General features: G+C 36.0%; 1 protein-coding gene across 6 annotated transcripts in view; it reads right to left on the bottom strand.

Annotated features, from left to right (window-relative positions):
• Positions 1-784: 784 nt before the first annotated feature.
• The window catches only part of l(3)80Fg (dnaJ homolog subfamily C member 16 l(3)80Fg), a 154,452-nt gene continuing 135,264 nt past the window's right edge, over positions 785-19,972 (bottom strand). Inside the window, exons 17-20 of one of the 6 annotated variants that reach the window (XR_012965712.1) lie at positions 17,758-17,911; positions 12,850-13,166; positions 1,766-1,831; positions 785-1,214 (exon numbers count right to left, since the gene is read on the bottom strand). Coding sequence is in view for 3 of the 6 variants with exons in the window: in XM_076172810.1 (XP_076028925.1) it covers positions 17,771-17,911 (141 nt within the window). In the remaining 3 variants the exon portion in view is untranslated. Of the gene's footprint in view, positions 1,832-12,849; positions 13,167-17,757; positions 17,912-19,972 lie in introns of all 6 variants that reach the window. The other 5 variants (XR_012965710.1, XR_012965711.1, XM_076172812.1 and 2 more) reach the window with 5 other exon arrangements.

Genomic DNA, 19,972 nt, shown 5'->3' with positions numbered 1-19,972 from the left:
GAGGGGCTGACATTTAGTCTCCAGACTGGACCCAAGAACTCTCTTTATCAACTTTAGATGCATTTTTTTTTTTAATTCACACTGAGACAGCTGACCATCAGCAACTGCTCCTATCACCCCACCACCTTCACCCTGTGACACACAAACAGTATCACATTAATACAATACAGACAACAATCTAAAAGGTCTTCTCAGAGAGATCTATGAGAGGGCATGAAGACCATTACCAGCCACTGTGGAGCTGTGGATTTTCCACTTAGTGAAATTTGAGGCAATAATTGATTAATTAATAAAATTGTCTTCATCTATAATATAAACTATGTCAAGAACCTTTGTAATCACTGGCAGTAATTTTCTGACAATATTTCTTAAAAGAAAATCGAAGAAAAAAAATGTATATATATATATATATATATATATATATATATATATATATATATATATATATATATATATGACAGCCTAAATATACAGAAGAACCTCAATTCACAAATACCTCTTTCCAAATATCCAGTTCATTAACAAAAGTTCACAGCAAAAATGTTTTCAATTCACAAAGCATGCCCCAAAGAATGAACAGCTTTGATAAAATGTGCCTGCATAAACTGTGCACAAGGGATCTGTACATAAAATAAACACATTATGAGCACTCCAGTTCATGCATACATGTTCATCCTAAAAATCACCCAGTTGATGGAGCTATGCAAGGAGGATGAACGGCTTGTTTCAATATGAAAGCATACCCATGGGTCCAGCAGGGTGGAAAACAAATTGAGTGGTCAGATTGTATTAACCTAATTGTATTTACTTAATTGTAATATACAGGAAAGGAGCAATACTTATTGTCATCACTCCATTTAAACATTCACACTGAAAAATGAGATCATTGCTAAACATGAAGACAGCATACATGTGGCTGATCTTCTGAGAATATACAGAAAGACAATGTCTACAATTAGCATGATCCTGCATATGGGGGATGAAATTAAAATTGCTGATGTGGCAAAAGGTGTAACTGTCAATAAATCAGTGACTACAAATATATAATTAATAGATGATACTGAAAAGCTACTGTCTGTGTGCTTAAATGAGAAACAGTTAGCACGCAATAGCATTTCTGAGATCATCACTTGCAAAACAGCAAGGCAGCTGCACACCAATTTTGTGAAGAGTCTTGGGACATGTGATACAGATGTTGAATCTTTCAGGTTGAGCTGGGGATAATTTAAAAAAATGGAAAAGAAGTGTTATTCACAGTGTTGTGAGGTATGGGGTGGCTGGCAGCTCAGATGAATATCTAATGAAAAATGTGTTGAAGAATCTAAAGAATCTGTCCTCAATAAAGGTAAAGTGAAGTTAAATGTTTATTCTATTCAATCTCTCCTCTATATAAAATTCTTATTGCTCTGTGCATGCAAAACTATATCTATTCTGTATAAAATGCACATGCATATTATTGTTAATATATATCTTTATACAGAATGGTTGAATTGGACATACATAATTTTTTTGATGGGAAAATACATTAGAGTTCATGAATACTCAGTTCACTACATACTTTTTTGGAATGAATTAGATTCATAAACTGAGGTTCTCCTGCATACTATTTAAGAAAAAAATAGGCCTATAAGAAATTAACCACATGAACAACAAAAGTGTCAATGTTGAAAAATGCATGAAACATCTATTCTTTCATGAACTACAAATTACAACTGCTACTGTCTTTCTGGCAATGTAATGTAGGAATATACTATCTTACACATACTTATCAAAAGTTTCTTATGTGGAGAAGTGATGAAAGAAGGCAACAATTAGGAAGTTGCCAGGTGTACTGCAAGAGGAGAGAAATAAAAATATTAAAATATTTCCCATGAAAATAGTACAAAAATGTCTCGTATTTCATGTTTTACAAAATTTGATGTACCAATGGCCTTCTTTCCTTAGAAGAAGGGTAGCCAAATTAAACAATAACTTGTCTTTATAGGAGGGAAAAATACAGAATAAGCAGTCCCCAGTTACTATTTACAACATACAATGGGGGCAAAATGGCAGTACTTTTATCTACCCACCATATGAGCATTAGAAAAGAGGTGCAGTCCTAGGGGTGGTAAAGAAGAGCTTTAAAAGGGGTGGCAAAAACTGAGATTGTGACTCAGCATTCCTGATGAGATTTGTCTCCAAACATAAAAGACTGCTATTTGAATCTGGTCCATAGGGGTGCCACTTAAATCCCTAGAGTAGTGACTGCATAACTTCAGTACAACAAATGTTACAAAATATTTAGCACATTAAAGGATTCCTTCATTATTGGCATAGGTAATAGATTTTATTCTGCCTAATACCAGGTAATTTTACCTACCTGACTAGCTATTAATAATTAACTATCAAATGCAGTACAAGGTAGACAAAACTTTAATATAACAATTTCCCTTTTGATTATCCTAATTCAAAATTATATCTACCATTGAACTCCCAAAATATCCAAATGTCTAATATCTGATGGCACCTCAATTCTCTTCAGTGTGGATATGGGTTTGTACATACAATTGACCCTCCATTTAGCATACTAAAATAGGAGTGACTATTGGTCCAATGAAGTGAACTGGCTGTAGTTTCAGGCAAGTAGAACACAAGTAAATTTAGGAACAATAACAGTATAAACATTGTCATTATGGTGAAAGAAGTGAATGTGTGTGAGGGCAAGGCTGAATCAAGCCATCTAAACATTAGGACCCAAGGGCAGCAGAGTCCTAATGGTGGATTATACGCCCCATCCCCGTGAGAGCTTTGAATGAAGCAGAATATCAAGAAATTTTGTCAGACATGGATCTTCTCCTTAACAACAAAATAAATTAATATATTGAAAATAACAATATTATCCTTAAAGGAAACTTCACCTGCAATGAGGTGAATTAGGAGTTGGAAACAAGAGATAAGGCTGATTCCCGGGATATTACCCTTGTAGTGGGAACATGTATTGTAGTAATATTATATAATTATCTAATAAATATATCTCCTAGCAGATTTGCTCTAATGAATTTGTAATTCCCACACATCTGAGCATGCCCAGGCAGGCTAAGCAGTATTGTTCCTGCTTTCATAGCAGACATGCACTCTGTATCATGCTCTGGTTTATAGTGTCAGCATGTTGAACTTTTATTTAACCACCAAATATGGTGGCAGCAGTAAAACAAAATTTAATTTTGTGAAACAAAGGTTTACAAAAGTTTATAAAGGCAGATCATCCCAACAGGTGACCCTTTGGTCCATAACTAGGTTGGATGTAAAAAAGATAATGATAAAAAATAATGAAATAAAATAAAAATTATAATACAAATGATAATAAATAAAATAAATAAATGCATAGGTGTAGTTAAATGATAAACAAACAGGTGAATGGTAAATAATAATAGATAAACAGGTAAATGGCAAATAATGATAAATTGACAGATAACTAATAATAAATTAAAATCAAGCAAATAATTAACAGACAAATGATACTAAACAAATAATATAAAATAAATGGCAGTCATTACAGCATCTTGTTTAGATGTTTATCTAAACAAATCTTAAAGCTTCAAACTGAACTACATTGCACTGCCTCTGCAGGAACTCTATTCCATTCATTAACCACATGCTTGGTAAAGTTGTTTCTACCCACTTCCAAATTAAATCTATTTCCTGACAGTTTGAGACCATTATTGCTAGTCAGATTCTCATTCAGTGTAAAAATTTTGTCACTTTTGATGTTGTCAATCCCCTTTAGAATCTTAAAGACCTGTATCAAGTCACCTCTGAGCCTATGCTTTTTTAGGGAAAACAGATTCATATGTTTTAGTCAATTTTTGTATGATTTATTTTTGATATTTGGAATTAGTTTTGTGGCTCGCTGTTGTAATTTTTTTAATCTGTCAATGTTTTTAATGAGATTTGGTGACCATATGGAAACAGCATATTCCAAATGTGGACGAACTAACGATTTATATAGCTTGTTAATAAGAGATGGACTTTTGAAGTCAAAGGATTGCGCAATCAGTCCTAGAATCTTATTTGATTTCTCAGAGGCTGAGATACACTGCTTAGATGAATTTGCCTATGCAGATGATATACTCAACATTGAATCATCTTCACACGCTGCAAGTGAATCCTTAAATCTATGGAATGCGGTACTCACAGAGTATGGACTAAAGCTAAATCTTGGTAAAACTGAAATAATGGTAGTAAGCAGGAGAGAAGAAACATTGAACATGGAGATCAATGGAGTACCTATTCAGCAGGAAGAATCCGTAAAATATTTAGGAGTCACCTGGGATGGCAAAGCAAAACATGAAAGTGCAGTAGAAGCCAGAATTGCCTATAGCCAAAACCTAGGGCTACTATACCCATTGATGAAATATCGAAATGTCCCTACCGTAGTTAAAATAGTGATATACAAGAGTATTCTTAGACCCATACTGACATATGGATGTGAATCTTGGACTTTAACAATAAAGACCAGCAGCAAAGCCCAAGCAGCAGAAATGAGAGCATTGAGACTCATCAAGGGGGTTATGAGGTTTGACCACATATGCAATGATGCAATTAGGCAAGAGTTGGAGGTAGAGAGCAACTTAGAGTTTGTAGAACATGCACAACTAAGATGGTTTGGACATATTGAATGAATGGATCAGGAAAGGACCCAAAAGAGATGGCATTATTGGACACCAACCGGTAAGCGACCCGTTGGACGACCCAGAAAGAGATGGATAATGAATATTGATGATAGGCTATGCCAACGGGGCACAACGCTTGAACAAGTACATCAAAACCGGATCTTCAACGACAGAGGAAGTTGGCGGTATCTCATACTGACAGGTGGCAACGCCTAACAGGAGTCTGGTAAAGGTAAAGATGATTTGAGATTGTAACTGATAATTATGCAGAGATCCTTTTCACTATTCACTTTAGTTAACAAATTTCCAAATAACTTGCAATTGTACTTACTGTTATTTTTACCTATGTGCATAACTTTGCATTTACTTGTGTTAAATTTCATTAGCCACTTTCTGTAATTTACCTAAATCTTCTTGAATATTTTATTGATTTAAATGATCATTTACCATTCCGCACAATTTTGTATCATCAGCAAATTTGGAGACAATACATTTTAGTCCGTGGTCTATATCATTTATATATACTGTACTACGAATAGAAGTGGCCCAAGAAAGGAACCATGAGGAACTCCACTCATAACAGTTTTCCATCTAGATGTTTTGCCATTTAAAACAACTCTGTTTTCGATCATTCGACCAATTTCTGGTCCAACTTAATAGGCTACCACTTACTCTATGTGAAGCTAATTTAGTAATAAATAGCTTTTTGTGGGGGACAGTATCAAAAGCTTTTGCAAAGTCTAAATAAGTCTAAATCTATTAAATCCTAAAACTAGTGCACTAGTTTTTGCTGGTTATTACCTACCTAGTTGTATTTACCTAGTTGTATCTTACGGGAAGGGGAGCTATGCTCGTGGTGTCCCGTCTTTATATCTTGCTTGCTCTTAAACTTGTGTATGGTTTTTGCACACACTATTTTTTTTTTCCAGTTTGTGTGTGTGTATTTACCTAGTTGTATCTTATGGGAAGGGCAGCTATGCTCATGGTGACCCACCTTTGTATCTCACTACGTCTAGTTTGCTCTTAAATTCGTGTATGGTTTTTACACACACTATTGTTTTGTCCAGTTTGTTCCAAGTGTCCACCACTCTGTGTGGATTTTTTTTTTCTTTTTTCAGATTTCTTCTATAACCATCCTTTTTAATTTTTTTCCATGTCCTCTTGTGTTTCTCTTGTCCTAATTTAGTAGGTCCTTTCTATCAAGTATTTACATGCCTTTCATGATTCTGTAGATGGTCAGTAGGTCGCTTCTCTCTCTTCTTTGTTCCAAAGTCAGTAACTTCAATTTAGCCAGTCTCTCTTCATATGACAAATTTGAAAGTGCTGGGTCCATTTTCATGGTTGCTCTCTGGATTCTGTCAATTTTCTTTATATTCTTTTTGGTAATGGGTGACCATAATGTTGCAGTATACTCCAGTCTAGACCTTATTAGTGTTTTTCTTGTCCCAATTTAGTAAGTCCTATCTATCAAGCATTTACATACCTTTCATGATTCTGTAGATGGTCAGTAGGTTGCCTCTCTTCTTTATTCCAAAGTCAGTAACTTTAATTTAGTCAGTCTCTCTTCATATGACAAGTTTGAAAGAGCTGGGGCCATTTTCATGGTTGCTCTCTGGATTCTTTCAATTTTCTTTATATTCTTTTTGTTAATGGGTGACCACAATGTTGCAGCATACTCCAGTTTAGACTTTATTGGTGTGACTAATATCTTTTTAATAATTTCTTCATCTAAATAGGTAAATGTCAATTTTATTGTTCTTAGCAAGGAAGGTAGCACATTTAGTAGCACATGTAGTAGCACATTTGTAAAATATGACTTATTGACCCACTGTTGGAGAATGAGATAAGATGGACAGAAAATCTGTATATTTCGACCACTATCTGTGGTCCTCTTCAGCAGAATGATACATAGGGTGGAGTATGAGAATATATATAGCTAAGAGGGGTATGTGCCCTTCAATTGTTCCCTATCCCCAAATGTACCCCTCTTAGCTATATATATCCTGATACGCCACACTATGAATCATTCTGCTGAGGAGGACCATTGATAGTGGTCGAAATATACAGATTTTCTGTCCATCTTCATTCTTCGACAGCGGGCCAATAAGTCTTGTTCTTAGCAAGTTATAGGATTCTCTGACAATTTTGTTTATTTGTTTATCAGAGGACAAGTCGTTTGTGATAATAACTCTCAGGTCTTTTTCAGATCCCACTTTCTTCACTTCCTTAGTTCCAATTGTACACTGTCCTGATATTCTTTTTTTACCTTTTCCAAACTCCATTATGCTTCATTTCTTAATGTTGAAGTCCACTTCCCACATCTGACTCCATTTCCAAACCTTGTTTAGGTCTCTCTGTAGTGATTCACAGTCTGTTTCAGTTTTTGCTTTCCTCAACAATCTAGCATTGTCTGCAAAGAGGCTCATGTAATATTCCACATCTTTATCCATATCATTCACATAAATAGCAAACATTATTGGAGCCAGTACAGATCCCTGCAGGACTCCACTAATTACCTCCCAACCTGAACACTTTTCTCTGAGCACTACTCTCATTTTTCTACCATGCAGGAAATCCTCTATCCAGTTTAGTAGGTTGCCTTGTATCCCTCCTATGTTTTCCAATCTTTTTAACAATTTTTTGTGTGGTACTTTGTTGAAAGCTTTTTGTAAGTCTAAGAAAGCACAATCAGCCCATCCACCCCTTTCTTCCATTATATCTATTAGTTTTGAATAGAAACAGATTAAATTTGTAGCCCATGATCTTATCTGTCTGAATCCAAATTTTCTCAACTTTATTATATTGTTTTCTTCCAGGTGTTCTACCCATCTATTCTAGATCATTTTCTCACAAATTCTGGCTACAGTGCTTGTCAGGGAGACCAGACTGCAATTAGTTAGTTCTTCCTTGTTTCCTCCTCTATACCTGGTTGCATCTTACAGGAAGACCTACGCAGTTGGTGTCCCACCTTAGTATCTTGCAGTGTCTAGTTTCCTCTTAAATTCATGTATGGTTTTTGCAAACACTATTGTTTCGTCTAGTTTGTTCCAAGTGTACGCCGCTTTGTGTAGAATTTTTTTTTTTTCAGATCTCTTCTATAACTATCCTTTTTGAGTTTATTTTTCCATGTACTTTTGTGTTTCTCCTGTCCCAATTTAGGAAGTCTTCTCTATCAAGTATTTCCTCTGTCTCTCCCTCATTTTCATAGTTAGGTTCAGACTACCAATATTACAGGATTGCAAAAAGACTATTGAGGCATTCTCAATGAGATTGCCCCCCCCCAAAAAAAAAATCCTCTGATTTTGATGAAATTTTGTTTATAGGTAGTTATAGGGCCCTAAACACATTTCTGATATTTAAAGGTAAATATGAACAACCATTCAAGAGATATGACTTCAGATAATTTGGCACTCATGAATTGACAAATAATTTATAAATACATGGTGTTCACTTATAAGTTAATTACATGAAAATTATCATGATAAACAACCTTTATATGGCTGTTTATAATAGCCTGGAGATGTGCTTTATTTCTTATTAAAATAAAGGTACCGGTAATTAATTAGATTAAGTGTGAAAAATATGTATAGTTGATGGACAACATATAAATATGGCAATCGCCTATATATTAATTATATGAAAAATACTAGCATAAAAATATTTTTTTTACTGATTCTAATAGTCAAAGCTTATGCCTTCATTTTTCTCATCTATAAAATCTTTCCAGTTTTGATAACCCAGGGGTCAAATCTTGACCTCAAAATTTTGGTAAAGTGATATCTTTTATTTTTCAACCTAAGAGTTCTAAAGCTCTGATATTTGGTTTCTCTTTTTCTGATTCTAAATATACATACATACATACATATACCAAGGCTTTTTCCCCCTTACAAGGGAGGTAGCCAAAAAGGAAAAGGCATAAAATCATTCCCACCCATTCCAACCCTGAATACACTCCACACCCCTCCACCCTCCCTCTTATCTTAGCACCTCCTGGATGACGGGTCATCCCTGCACCTTGTCCACTGCTCTGGGTCAGAAGCAGTGTTGCAAGACACAGCACATCCACAGCAAGGCCGCTTCATTAAATCGGCGACCCCCCCTCTCCGTCCCCCCATGCATAAAAGGAGAAGACAGGGAGAAATCCCTTCGGGCTGCATCAAATTTTGCTCACACATACCACCTCACCATCCATCCCCCCGCCCATTCCACCTCATGCATCACAACATCATCCACATACAACCATTCTCCATTCACCCGTCTTCTGTCCTCTCCCACTACACGTTTACCTATCTCTTCACTTAACTCTTCCTATCATAATCCTATTTACCACTACATAATCCATTAACGCTCTATCTACCACCCTTCCCTCCACCACCCTCTCCCATGTGTACTTATGCTTGACTTTCTTCCGAAACACTGTATTTGCTATCATCAACTCTCTTTTTAGACACATTTCCACCATCAACTCTCCACTACGATTCTTTCCTGGAACTCCACATTTCCCAACCATTCCATCGATTGGACCATTTCCTACCCTAGCATTAAGGTCTCCCAGTACTATTACATTGAAATTTCTTCCTAAATCCTCTATGCACTCATTTAAATCTATCCAAAAGGCCTCCCTTTCTTCTACACTCTTCTCACTGCCAGGCCCATATGCACTTACAAAGACCCACATCTCCTTTCCCAGTTTCACCTTCATCCACATTATCCTTGAGGAAACCTCCTTCCACTCCACTACACGTTTACCTATCTCTTCACTTACTAGAATAGCCACCCCTTCCCTCCCTCGCCCTCTCTTCACTCCTGATAACCTCCCACTTACACTCCCAAACTTACACTCACCCTTCCCTTTCAGCTTAGTTTCACTCAAAGTCAACACATCCATCTTTCTTCTCACAAACATACTACCTATCTCTTCCCTTTTACTCTCATCTGTACCACATCCATGCACATTAAAAGACCCAAACCTTAGGATGCTGGTCGTAAAACTCCCAGACCCTCTTATGCCTTTACTTTTTCATTTAGGAATGTTCCCTGTGGGGCTACAAGGAGAAGGATGCCCAGTCCCAATCCCTGTCCCTTTCTTCTCGCCTCTTACTATCCAAGTGGGAATACTTGGTGGCAGTATTCTTTTCCCCCACCATAGGGAATTCCCCCACCACAGAAAAAGAATACTCAGAGAAATGGTACAGGACAGCAACATGGGGTTGGGGGACAGCATAACGGAGGGACAGTCGTAGTATAAAAGTGTCATCATATCTCTATGAACAGATTTTTCCTCTATCATAGACAAAATGATGTGTGGCTCTGGTCCATAGAGGCGCCCCATATAGACCCTAAAGTATCAACTGCATGCTACTTTGCCACAATAACAAGCATAAAAAAAAAAAAAAAAAAAAAAAAAAAAAATTATATACAGTTGGATAACAAGAGAAACACCTCCTGGAGATGAGACAGAGAAGATAAAAAGGGTGGAGTAATATTTGTGGTGAGAAGTGACATAATGGTGAAAGAAACAAATCTGAGTGATGGCAGGGCAGAAACAGTTCACCTAAGGATTAGTACTAAAGGGCTGAATAAAAGACTTCATGGTGGCACATGTTCTCCTCAAGAATAGAGCTTGAGATGACAATATCATGAAATGTTATTGGAGACAGCCCTTTTCCTAAAGAAAAATATTGAACAAAGTAGTAACATAATCTTTATTGGAGATTTTAAGTGTAGTGAGGTCAACTGGGAGGATTGGGAAGCAAATGGCAAAGCAGATTCCAGGGATATACCCCGTTGAGTATAGCAATGGAGAACACAATGACCCAGTAGGTAAAGGAAGTGACCCAGGTAAAAGGAGATGACACTCACACAGGATTAGACCTGTTACTAACCAGAACCTGACATCATCAGCTCCTTGAACTACCTTTGCCCAATAGGAAAAACTGACCATGTTACAATTGGATTTCAGATGGAGGATGAGGATATACAGCCATGGAGTGATTCACATTGGCAATGGAGACTCAATTTTAGGAAAGCAGATTACTTAGGGTTGAAGAAATTCTTTGAAGAAACAAACTGGGAGGAATTCATGAATACCACAGGAATATGGAGGGAATGGGAAATCATTCTTTACATTTACAACATAGGAGTGAACAAAAATATGCCAAAGACTACAGAAAGGAAGAAGCTAAAGCAGGACTAGTTTAACAAAAAGTGTGAGATTATGAAAAAGGCCAGGGGCATGGCTTGGGGAAAATTGAGGAAGAAAAGAAGTAATAAAACAAAAGAAGCTTGCAATCAAGCTAGAAATGACTACACAAGAATTTGAAAGGAGAAAGCAATTTTGAAAGAGGTGTTGTAGATAAATGCAAAGATAAACCAAAACTGTTTTACAGGTTTATAAATGGTAAATTGAGACAGGGAAGAAATCACTAAGTTAATAGTGGGTGGTGAGGTCTTTGAAGAGGCCTTAGCTCAGGCAGAGATAATGAAGGTTTCCAATCAATCTTCACAGTTTTTTGGAGACAAGTGAGGGGAGCAAAACTGGTTCAGCAGATATAAATGTAGAAGTGAGGGAAGTGCTCAATCTCCTGGGATCATTGGATGTGACAAAAGTTTCAGGACCTGACAGGATCTTAAACTGGATACTTAAAGAATGTAGGGAATAACTAGTGGACAAGATCCATAGTTTCATTACATATTCATTGAAAGAAGGCATTGGGGCTCTTGATTGAAAAAGGGCAAATGTGGTGCTAATTCACAAAGATGGAAACAAGAAAACATCACTACATTATAGCCCAGTATCACTAGCCAGCACAATAGTGAAATTATGTGAAAGGATTGTGGAAGATCAATAGACTAAATATCTTGAAAAGATGTACATTTTAAATGAGAGTCAATTTTGCTTCACATCTGGAAGGTCATGGGTGTTGAACCTTTTAAGCTTTTATTCGAGAGTGATTGATATGCTGCAAGAGAAAAAGGGGTGGGTAGATTGTGTGGACCTCGACCTAGAGAAGGCATTTGATAAAGTACTTCACAGTTGCCTATTGTGGAAATTGGAGCATGCTGAAGGACTGAGAGGCAAATTATTAGAATGGATTAAAGGCTTTTTGAAGGAAAGATACATGAGGACAGTAGTAATGGATAAGATGTCAAGCTGGAGAGCAGTAACAAGTGGAGTTCAACAAGGTTCACTGCTTGAACTAATAATGTTTCTTGTCTGTGTCAATATGATGGAAGAAACAACAAGCTTTGCCAACATGTTTGCAGATGATGGCAAAATAATGAAAAGTGAAAAACAAGGAGGATGGTAGAATACTGCAAAAAGATCTAGATATCATTTTTGCATGGAACCAAGAATGGGAAATGAGTTCAATACCCCAAAAAAAATGCAAAGTATAGGAAATGGACAATAGCAGCAAAAAGCCATCCTCATTGAAACCCTGATACATCTAAGACTGGAATATGCATCAGTAGTATGGTCCCTAGAGTGAAGAATATAAGTAAGACTGAGAGAATACAAAAGGGCAGCAACCAAACTGGTCCCCAACCTGGCATTTAAACCATGTGAGGAAAGACTGAAAGTACCGAGTCTGCCAACTTTGAAAGAGTGAAGACAAAGAGGTGGCATGATTACAGTATTCAGGTCACTAAAGGAGATAGACTGCATTGATAGATGAAATCTATTGATTAAAGATGGGAGGGATTTAAAAGGTCATGTCAAAAGGATGTGAAAAAATAGTTTTCCATATAGATGCATAAATATTTGGAATAGCTTAGGTGATATAGCCCAAGCTCAAACAATACATAACTTCAATCTAAATATGATAATTGGAAAGCAACGATATAAAGTTGGAATTGTACATGAATTTCAGTCTAGGTATGTTGGAAAATTATAGAATAGGAAATGGGACCCAATGAGCATTGCTCCTTTCTTGTATACTACAATTAGGTAAATATACGCAGATCCATGAAGATCTCTGCTTTTTGTTACCCCACATGGACACTTTCAATACAAAGCGACCCTAGTTGGCATGAAAAATAGAAGAGCGTCTTTCCAACGCCTTGTCTACTGGCTAGTTGAGGGACTACCAGGCATCAAGGCACACTCTGATGAGATCAGTGTTTTTGTTTACATGTGGGAGGATAGTATGACATGGTTGTAAAGTTTACTCAACAAATTAGAACAAGCCCAACTTACTGTAAACTTGAAGACGAGAGCCTTCAGCAGGAGCACCATTGAGTATATAGGACATCAAGTTGGATAGAACTGCATCACACCATTGGAAGCCAGGGTGAAGGACATCGTAGAATATGTCCCGAAGACAAGAAGCATCAGAAGATTTATGGGTATGTTAGGATCCTATTAAAGGTACTGTCCACATCTTGCAGATGTAGCTACTCCTTTAATCTGCATGCTATCTTGTAATCATTTCAGGTGGGATGAAGGCACAGATGCAGCCATTGTGGAATGTAAGAGACTCCTTAAGGACAGCTCAGTCTTGATAGCTCCAGATTCTGTAAGACATTTTACTTGTTCTGCAATACCAACAATGTGGCCATAGGTGCTATAATAGCTCAAGAGAAAGATGGTGTCATGAGACCCATCTCATTCATATCCCAGATGGGCATTAGCACTCCAGGGATATGAGTTATGCATTAATCAAAGCACATACCTGGAAAACTTAATAAGGTGGCTGATACATTGTCATGCCTAAACAAAATATGTGTCTTACTTTGCACACTTAAACATTTTTTCCATGGAGGGGGGATATGTAATGTATGCAATATCTATGTAGTAAATAAGAACTGGTAGTAAGCTATTCTCTTAGTCACTGGTACATGGAACGTGGAACATGGAACAAAGAATTCCCAGTCTCACCATACCAGAGCACAACAAGGATGCATCTTTGTGCCAATGCCAGCCCTGGTGATATGCAGAGGAAAAAGGCAACCAGATGTAGTGCCAAGAAGTTTGGGACCTACAGAATCTGACAAGTAATAGATGGGTAGCTGTAAAATGTATGTAAGCCTCACGAAAGCACAACCAATGTAGAAGTTGGTGAAACCATTGCAAATAGTGATCACAGGTTAGATTCAAGCTGCAAAAAAAAAAATAATAATAAATAAATAAATAAATAAATAAATAAAATAAATTAGAATAGATACTTGTGTATCTAAAATACCGGATTTCACTAAAGCTCAGGTCATAGGACTATGTCAGGAGCTTCAGCTTACAGAGTAGGAGGGAAAATTAAGAGAAAGAGCTGTACATCAGATGTGGGAAATATTTCAAAATATGCTTACTAAGATGATTCATACTGTTTAAGGACAGATGTCCTCCAAATCAGCCTCACCCAAAATGGCTTGACAAAGGAACTGAAAAAAGTATTGCTAAAAAAAAATATAGGCTTATAAGAAATACAAATGTTCTGGTGCACCTAACAACTATCAAAGTTATGTGATAGTACAGAGGGATTTAAAAAAAGACAATAAAAAAAGCAACAATATGAAATGAATATTGCTGATAAATCCAAAGAATTCCAAAGAATTCTATAGTTACATTATAGATAAAAATGTTATTAGGAATCACATTGGCCCACAATCCTCTGCTTATTGTCAACTTCAATATTCAAATGAAGGAATGTGTGATATTCTTAAACAACTATTTTACCTCAGTATTCATAAATGAAACACCTCAAAATGAAGTCCTAACTGAAGCCTGTGATATGTCTAGGGAAAACGTACTACTGTAAATATAACTAAAGAAAATATGACATACATACATACATACATACACCAAGGGTTTTTTCCCCTTACAAGGGAGGTACCCATGGACAAAGGGCATAATAAAGGCATAAATCCATTCCCACCCATTTCATTCCCACCCATTCCACTTCCATTCACATGAAAGAAATAACGGTGAAACAGAAAGAAATAAGTGACCAAATAAAGAACCTTGATGTCAGAAAGTCGTATGGGCCCGATGGAATAGCAAACTGGATATTGAAAGAATGTATAGATGAAATTACAGATAAAATACACAAGATAATTGATTTCTCACTCAAAGAAGGAAAAGTACCACAAGATTGGAAAAATGCAAATATTGTACCAGTATACAAAGGAAGAGATAAAGAAAATCCCACAAACTATATATCGGTATCTCTTACAAGCACAATTGCAAAAGCATGTGAGTTATTAAAAATAAATGGATTAAACACTTGGACGAGAACAACATACTAAACCCCAAACAATTTGGATTTAGAAGTGGAAGATCATGTAATACAAACTTAATATGCTTTTACTCAAGATTAATAGAAACAATATAAGAAAGAGATGGTTCAGTAGACTGTGCCTTCTTGGACTTACAAAAGGCTTTTGACAAAGTACCACACAAAAAGCTACTAAGAAAATTGAAACAATAGGTAGACAAGGAAAATTATTGGAATGGATTTTTGAACGAACGGAAGAAAAATGAGGGTAGTACTTAGAGAAAAGAACTCAAATTGGGTAGATATGATAAGCGGAGTCCCACAAGGCTCTGTATTGGCTTTGATAATTAATGTTTGCTGTTTATATAAATGACATGGATGAGGGCGTGGAAGGTTATATGAACTTCTTTGCAGATGATGCGAAACTATTGAAGAGAGTAAGTACGGAGGAAGATTTCAAATTTTTTCAAGAAGATCTAGACAAAGTCTGAAAATGGAGTAAAAAGAATGAAGTGAATTTCAACATTAAGAAATGTAGTACAGGTAAACGTCGACTTACGATGGCATTAGGTTTCGATAGAGCCATCGTAAGACGATCTCATCGTAAGTCGATCCCCACTCTGTTCCGTGGTCACTGTACCTAGGTATAATGGAATTTGGAAAAAGCAAAAATAGAATCTCAGGTCAATATAAAATTGGTACAAAGGAAGTTATAAAAGTAAACTCAGAAAGGGACCTAGGTGTAATTATCTCAAACGACATGACACCAGACAAACATGTCAACAAAATAGTTAGAGAAACTTATAGCTTAATAAGATCAATGAAAGTGGCCTTCAACTACATGGATGAGGAAATGGTAAAGAAGATACCAGTTACACTGGTAAAACCATAATTGGAATACACAATATCTCTATGAACACCTAATAAAAAAAAAAAAAAAAAAAAAAAACTAGAAAGAATTCAAAGAGCAATGACAAAGATGGCACCAACACTTTGCAATTTGACATATGAACAAAGATTGGACAAACTAAACTTATCAACCCTAGAACAAAGATGAAGAGGTAATCTGATAACCATCTATAGAATTATGAAAGGGATGGAAATTCTTGATAGGGATGACCTACTAAAATGGGACAGAAGAAATACAAGAGGACACGAGAAGAAACTTAAGAAAAGACAGTTACAGAAGAGATCTGAAAAAGAATAGCTTTCCACAATGAGTAATAGATATATGAAACAATCTGAAAGAGGAAACAGTGAATGCTAAAACTATACATGATTTTAAGAAAAAACTGGATGCAGAAAGATACAACTGTGGGTCACTATGAACATAGCTCTCCTCCCGCAAAATACAACTAGGTAAATACTAGCTTTCCTATTTCATCACTTACCAGCAGAGCCACTCCTTCCCTCCTTTAACCCCTCATCACTCCTGACACTCTCCCCACCACAATCCCAAACTCAAAATCATCCCTCCCTTTCAATTTTGTCTCACTTAATGCTAACATATCCATCTTCCTTCTCACAATCAAAATGTCAATCTTTTCATTTTTAATCTCATCTGTAATACAGCTACTCACATTTATTGACTTATATTCTATGGTTCTGGTTGGATTTCTCCTTCCAGACCCTTTTATGCCTTGACTTCTTGTGGGATGAACATACAGAAAGCAGGATCCCTAGTTCCATCACTCCATCCCACTTTGTTGCCTTTTACAACTCCCATGGGAATCACAGTGGTAGAATTATTTTCCCCACCTCTACATCAGGATGAAGAGGTAGCCAAAGAAAAAGTACAGGATAGTTTCAAGGAACAGCATAAAGAAGAGACAGTTGTAGAATAAAAGTAGCATCATTCCTCTAGAAGTAGAAATATCACTCTAATATAGAGAAGCTGTGTCTCCAGTCCATAGGGGCACTCTAAACAGTCCCTATGGTGTTGGTACCATGGAATCACTACTGCATAACATCAGGCAGTCAATACCCAGTATGGAGTAGGTGGGGAGCCTATGCCAAGAGACACAGAGTAGCTGTGGCTAAAACTGTCACCTATGCCTTATGTGATTGGACTGTTGGGGTAGCTAACAATCACTGCTGGGAATTAGAGAGAAGAGGAGGATTCAATCCCACATATAAGCAACTGCAAAACCAGCATGCTTCTGATTATGCCACCAGGGTATAAGTGTACAAATCTTGTATGCCTCCTTTTCTGATTTCTTTTTGTATTCCATGATGTAATGAAAAGTTATTAGTACATGATCTACTTTTCCCGACATATGACTTGTCAATCTCATTGTTCATTCTTGTAAACATTAAGTCCAGTGATGCTCTTCTGTATATATCACTGATCTATCTATATGCTCGCAATGAAAATGTAAATCTAGGATTACACGAGTGAGAGTCACACCCTAGACCACTGTCCCCGCATATTTAATTCATTTTACACTCACATTCATTATTATCCATTATTTCATTACATTCATTACTATTATCTACTACCTTATCTATCTTATATTTATGTTTATCTATCTATTCATTTATCTATTTTATTCTCTTTTATTTATTCATCTTGTTTATCTTTATTATTATTATTACTATTATTATTATTATTATTATTTCAATTTTATTTATTTTCTATTTTTTGCATTCACAGCTTACAAAAGTTAGGGGACCATTGCCCTAGGCTGACTAGTCTTAATGAATCATGATCCTTTTAAACTGGTATCCATCCTATATGTATAAAACTGGCTTACATTGACCAAAAATAAAAAAAAGCATAAATACAAGAAATATGGTACATTGGAGCATTACCAATATTTTCCTAAAGTTTTAAAACAGTTAATGTCTTTACACTATATACATTTAGATGGAAAAAAGAAGAAAAAAAAAAAACTTACCAATCCATTCTCCTTATTTACCAGGCCAATCTGGCCAATAATTTATGTGATAACGATGAGTAGATCCTTCAAACAAGCGGTCAAGCCACATGTTAAGACCCTCCAGCAACTGCTCTTCAAACAACACATTGCTATAATAATTCAACAATGGTTTCTGAAAAATAATACAATGAAATAGTTACATATACACTCTTGTTCAGGACAAAAACACTAATTACATGCTCTTTCATGCAGTACTACTCCATTCCAATATATAAACCATAAATATCTCTTTGTTTGTGCTCCGTAGAAGAGGAAAATTCTTGGTTATACAACAAAAGAAGGAAGCCTGGTTTGTATTGAATGGGAGGGGAGCAATTGTGGATGTCCACAATGAAGTCTCTGCAGTCTTCATTTGACATAATAAGAGAATATGCAGGAAAACAATGATAAGTTTGAATCAAAGGACACCAGAGACATCTAAGGGCGCCACACCAAGTATGATGTAAATAGGCGTTTTGAAACACCAGCAGAATATATGATGAAGAATCATTTTCAGGCTCTGATAAATATGAGAGAAGAAATTTAAGTCAAATCTTAGACTTAGAAAGGGAAATGAGTAAAAATAGAAAATGGTGGGAGAATGAAGTCATGGATCTAAAGAAAGAAATTGTAGAATTAATGGATTGCTTAGCCCAAGCTAACATCGAGATTTACGACCTAAGAAAAACAAACTCAGAACTAAGAACCGAACTTACAGTAATGAAAAATTATATAATAGAGGTTAAGCATGAAAATGAAAAGAGGAATATTAATTATACTGTCAATAGTGAAAGCTTAAAAAAAGAGGTAAATAAAAAAATATATATATATACAAAATGAACATCGCTGATAAATCCAAAGATAATCCCAAAGAATTCTATAGCTACATTAGAGATAAAAAGGTTGTTAGGAATCACATTGGTCCACTATTATCTGCTGATGGTCAACTTGAATATTCAAATGAAGGAATGTGTAATATTTTAAACAATTAATTTTAGCTCAGTATTCGTAAATGAAACACCTCAAAGTGAACTCCAAACTGAAACCTGTGAAAAGTCTAGGGTAAACTTATTCACTACGGTAAATATAACAAAAGAAAAAATTAAAAGGTGTATAGATAAATTCAAAGTTAATAAAACACCAGGGCCTGATGGTTGGCATCCAAGAATCTTAACCACTTCACTCCGGACTTAAATCTCGCGGGCAGCAGCCAATGCCAGCCGTACGACGTGTCGTAATAATACTCGCATCATAAAATATAGTCACCGCTTATATCGATCGTTCTCTCTTTCACCCGTGAATTTTGAAAAACACAGAGAATGGGATTCAGGGCACATTTGGGAGAATGTAAAAACACAGGGGCGACTACAATAAATATAATCAAGATGTCGATATGGCAGCGTCGCGAATCCACTTGCTCCTCATGACGCCTACGTAGGCGGCACCGTATGGAAGGGGTTAAAGGAAATTAAAAATGTGATTGTTGTTCCATTAGAAATTATTTTCAAGAAATCCATCATATCCAGAGATGTCCCAAGAGAATGGAAGCTAGATAACGTTACTCCCATATTCAAAAAAGGTGACAAAAAGAAACCAAATAACTATAGACCTAAAAGTTTGACTTCAATTGTAGGAAAAATAATGGAAACTATCATCAGAGATGCTATCGAACATCATTTAGAAAGTAACCGTTTGATAAATGATAGCCAGCATGGTTTCAGACGGAAACATTCTTGCGTGACTAACTTACTCCAATTCTACAACATAGTTATCTCGAATTATGACTAAGAAAAGGAAGACTATTGTGCAACAAAATAGATTTTGAGAAATTCAGAAAATTCTTTTAAAATACAAATTGGGAAAACTTCTTAAATGAAGAAACAAAGATGGACAAGAAATGGAACATATTAAAAGATATTTACAATGAGGTAATAAACAAATACGTACAAAAAAAGAGAAGCAAGAAAGGGTGTACATTAAGTGCTGGTATAACAAAAAATGTGGTGAGGCTAAAGATAGAAGAGGCAAAGCTTGGAATAGATGGAAAAAGAAAGAAAATGGGTAAATGGCAAATATATATCAAACTAAGAAATGAATGTATAAAAATATGCAAGGAAGAAAAAAATATGAAAAAGACATAATAGACAAATGTAAGGACCAACAGGTTTGTAAATGGTAAACTAAAAAATAAACT

The sequence above is a fragment of the Oratosquilla oratoria genome, chromosome 33 (assembly GCF_046742065.1).
Source record: "Oratosquilla oratoria isolate Oo_2021 chromosome 33, ASM4674206v1, whole genome shotgun sequence".
Classification (NCBI taxonomy): Eukaryota; Metazoa; Arthropoda; class Malacostraca; order Stomatopoda; family Squillidae; genus Oratosquilla; species Oratosquilla oratoria.
The sequence above is the reverse complement of the archived record's forward strand: the minus strand, read 5'-3'. Positions and strand labels throughout refer to the sequence as shown.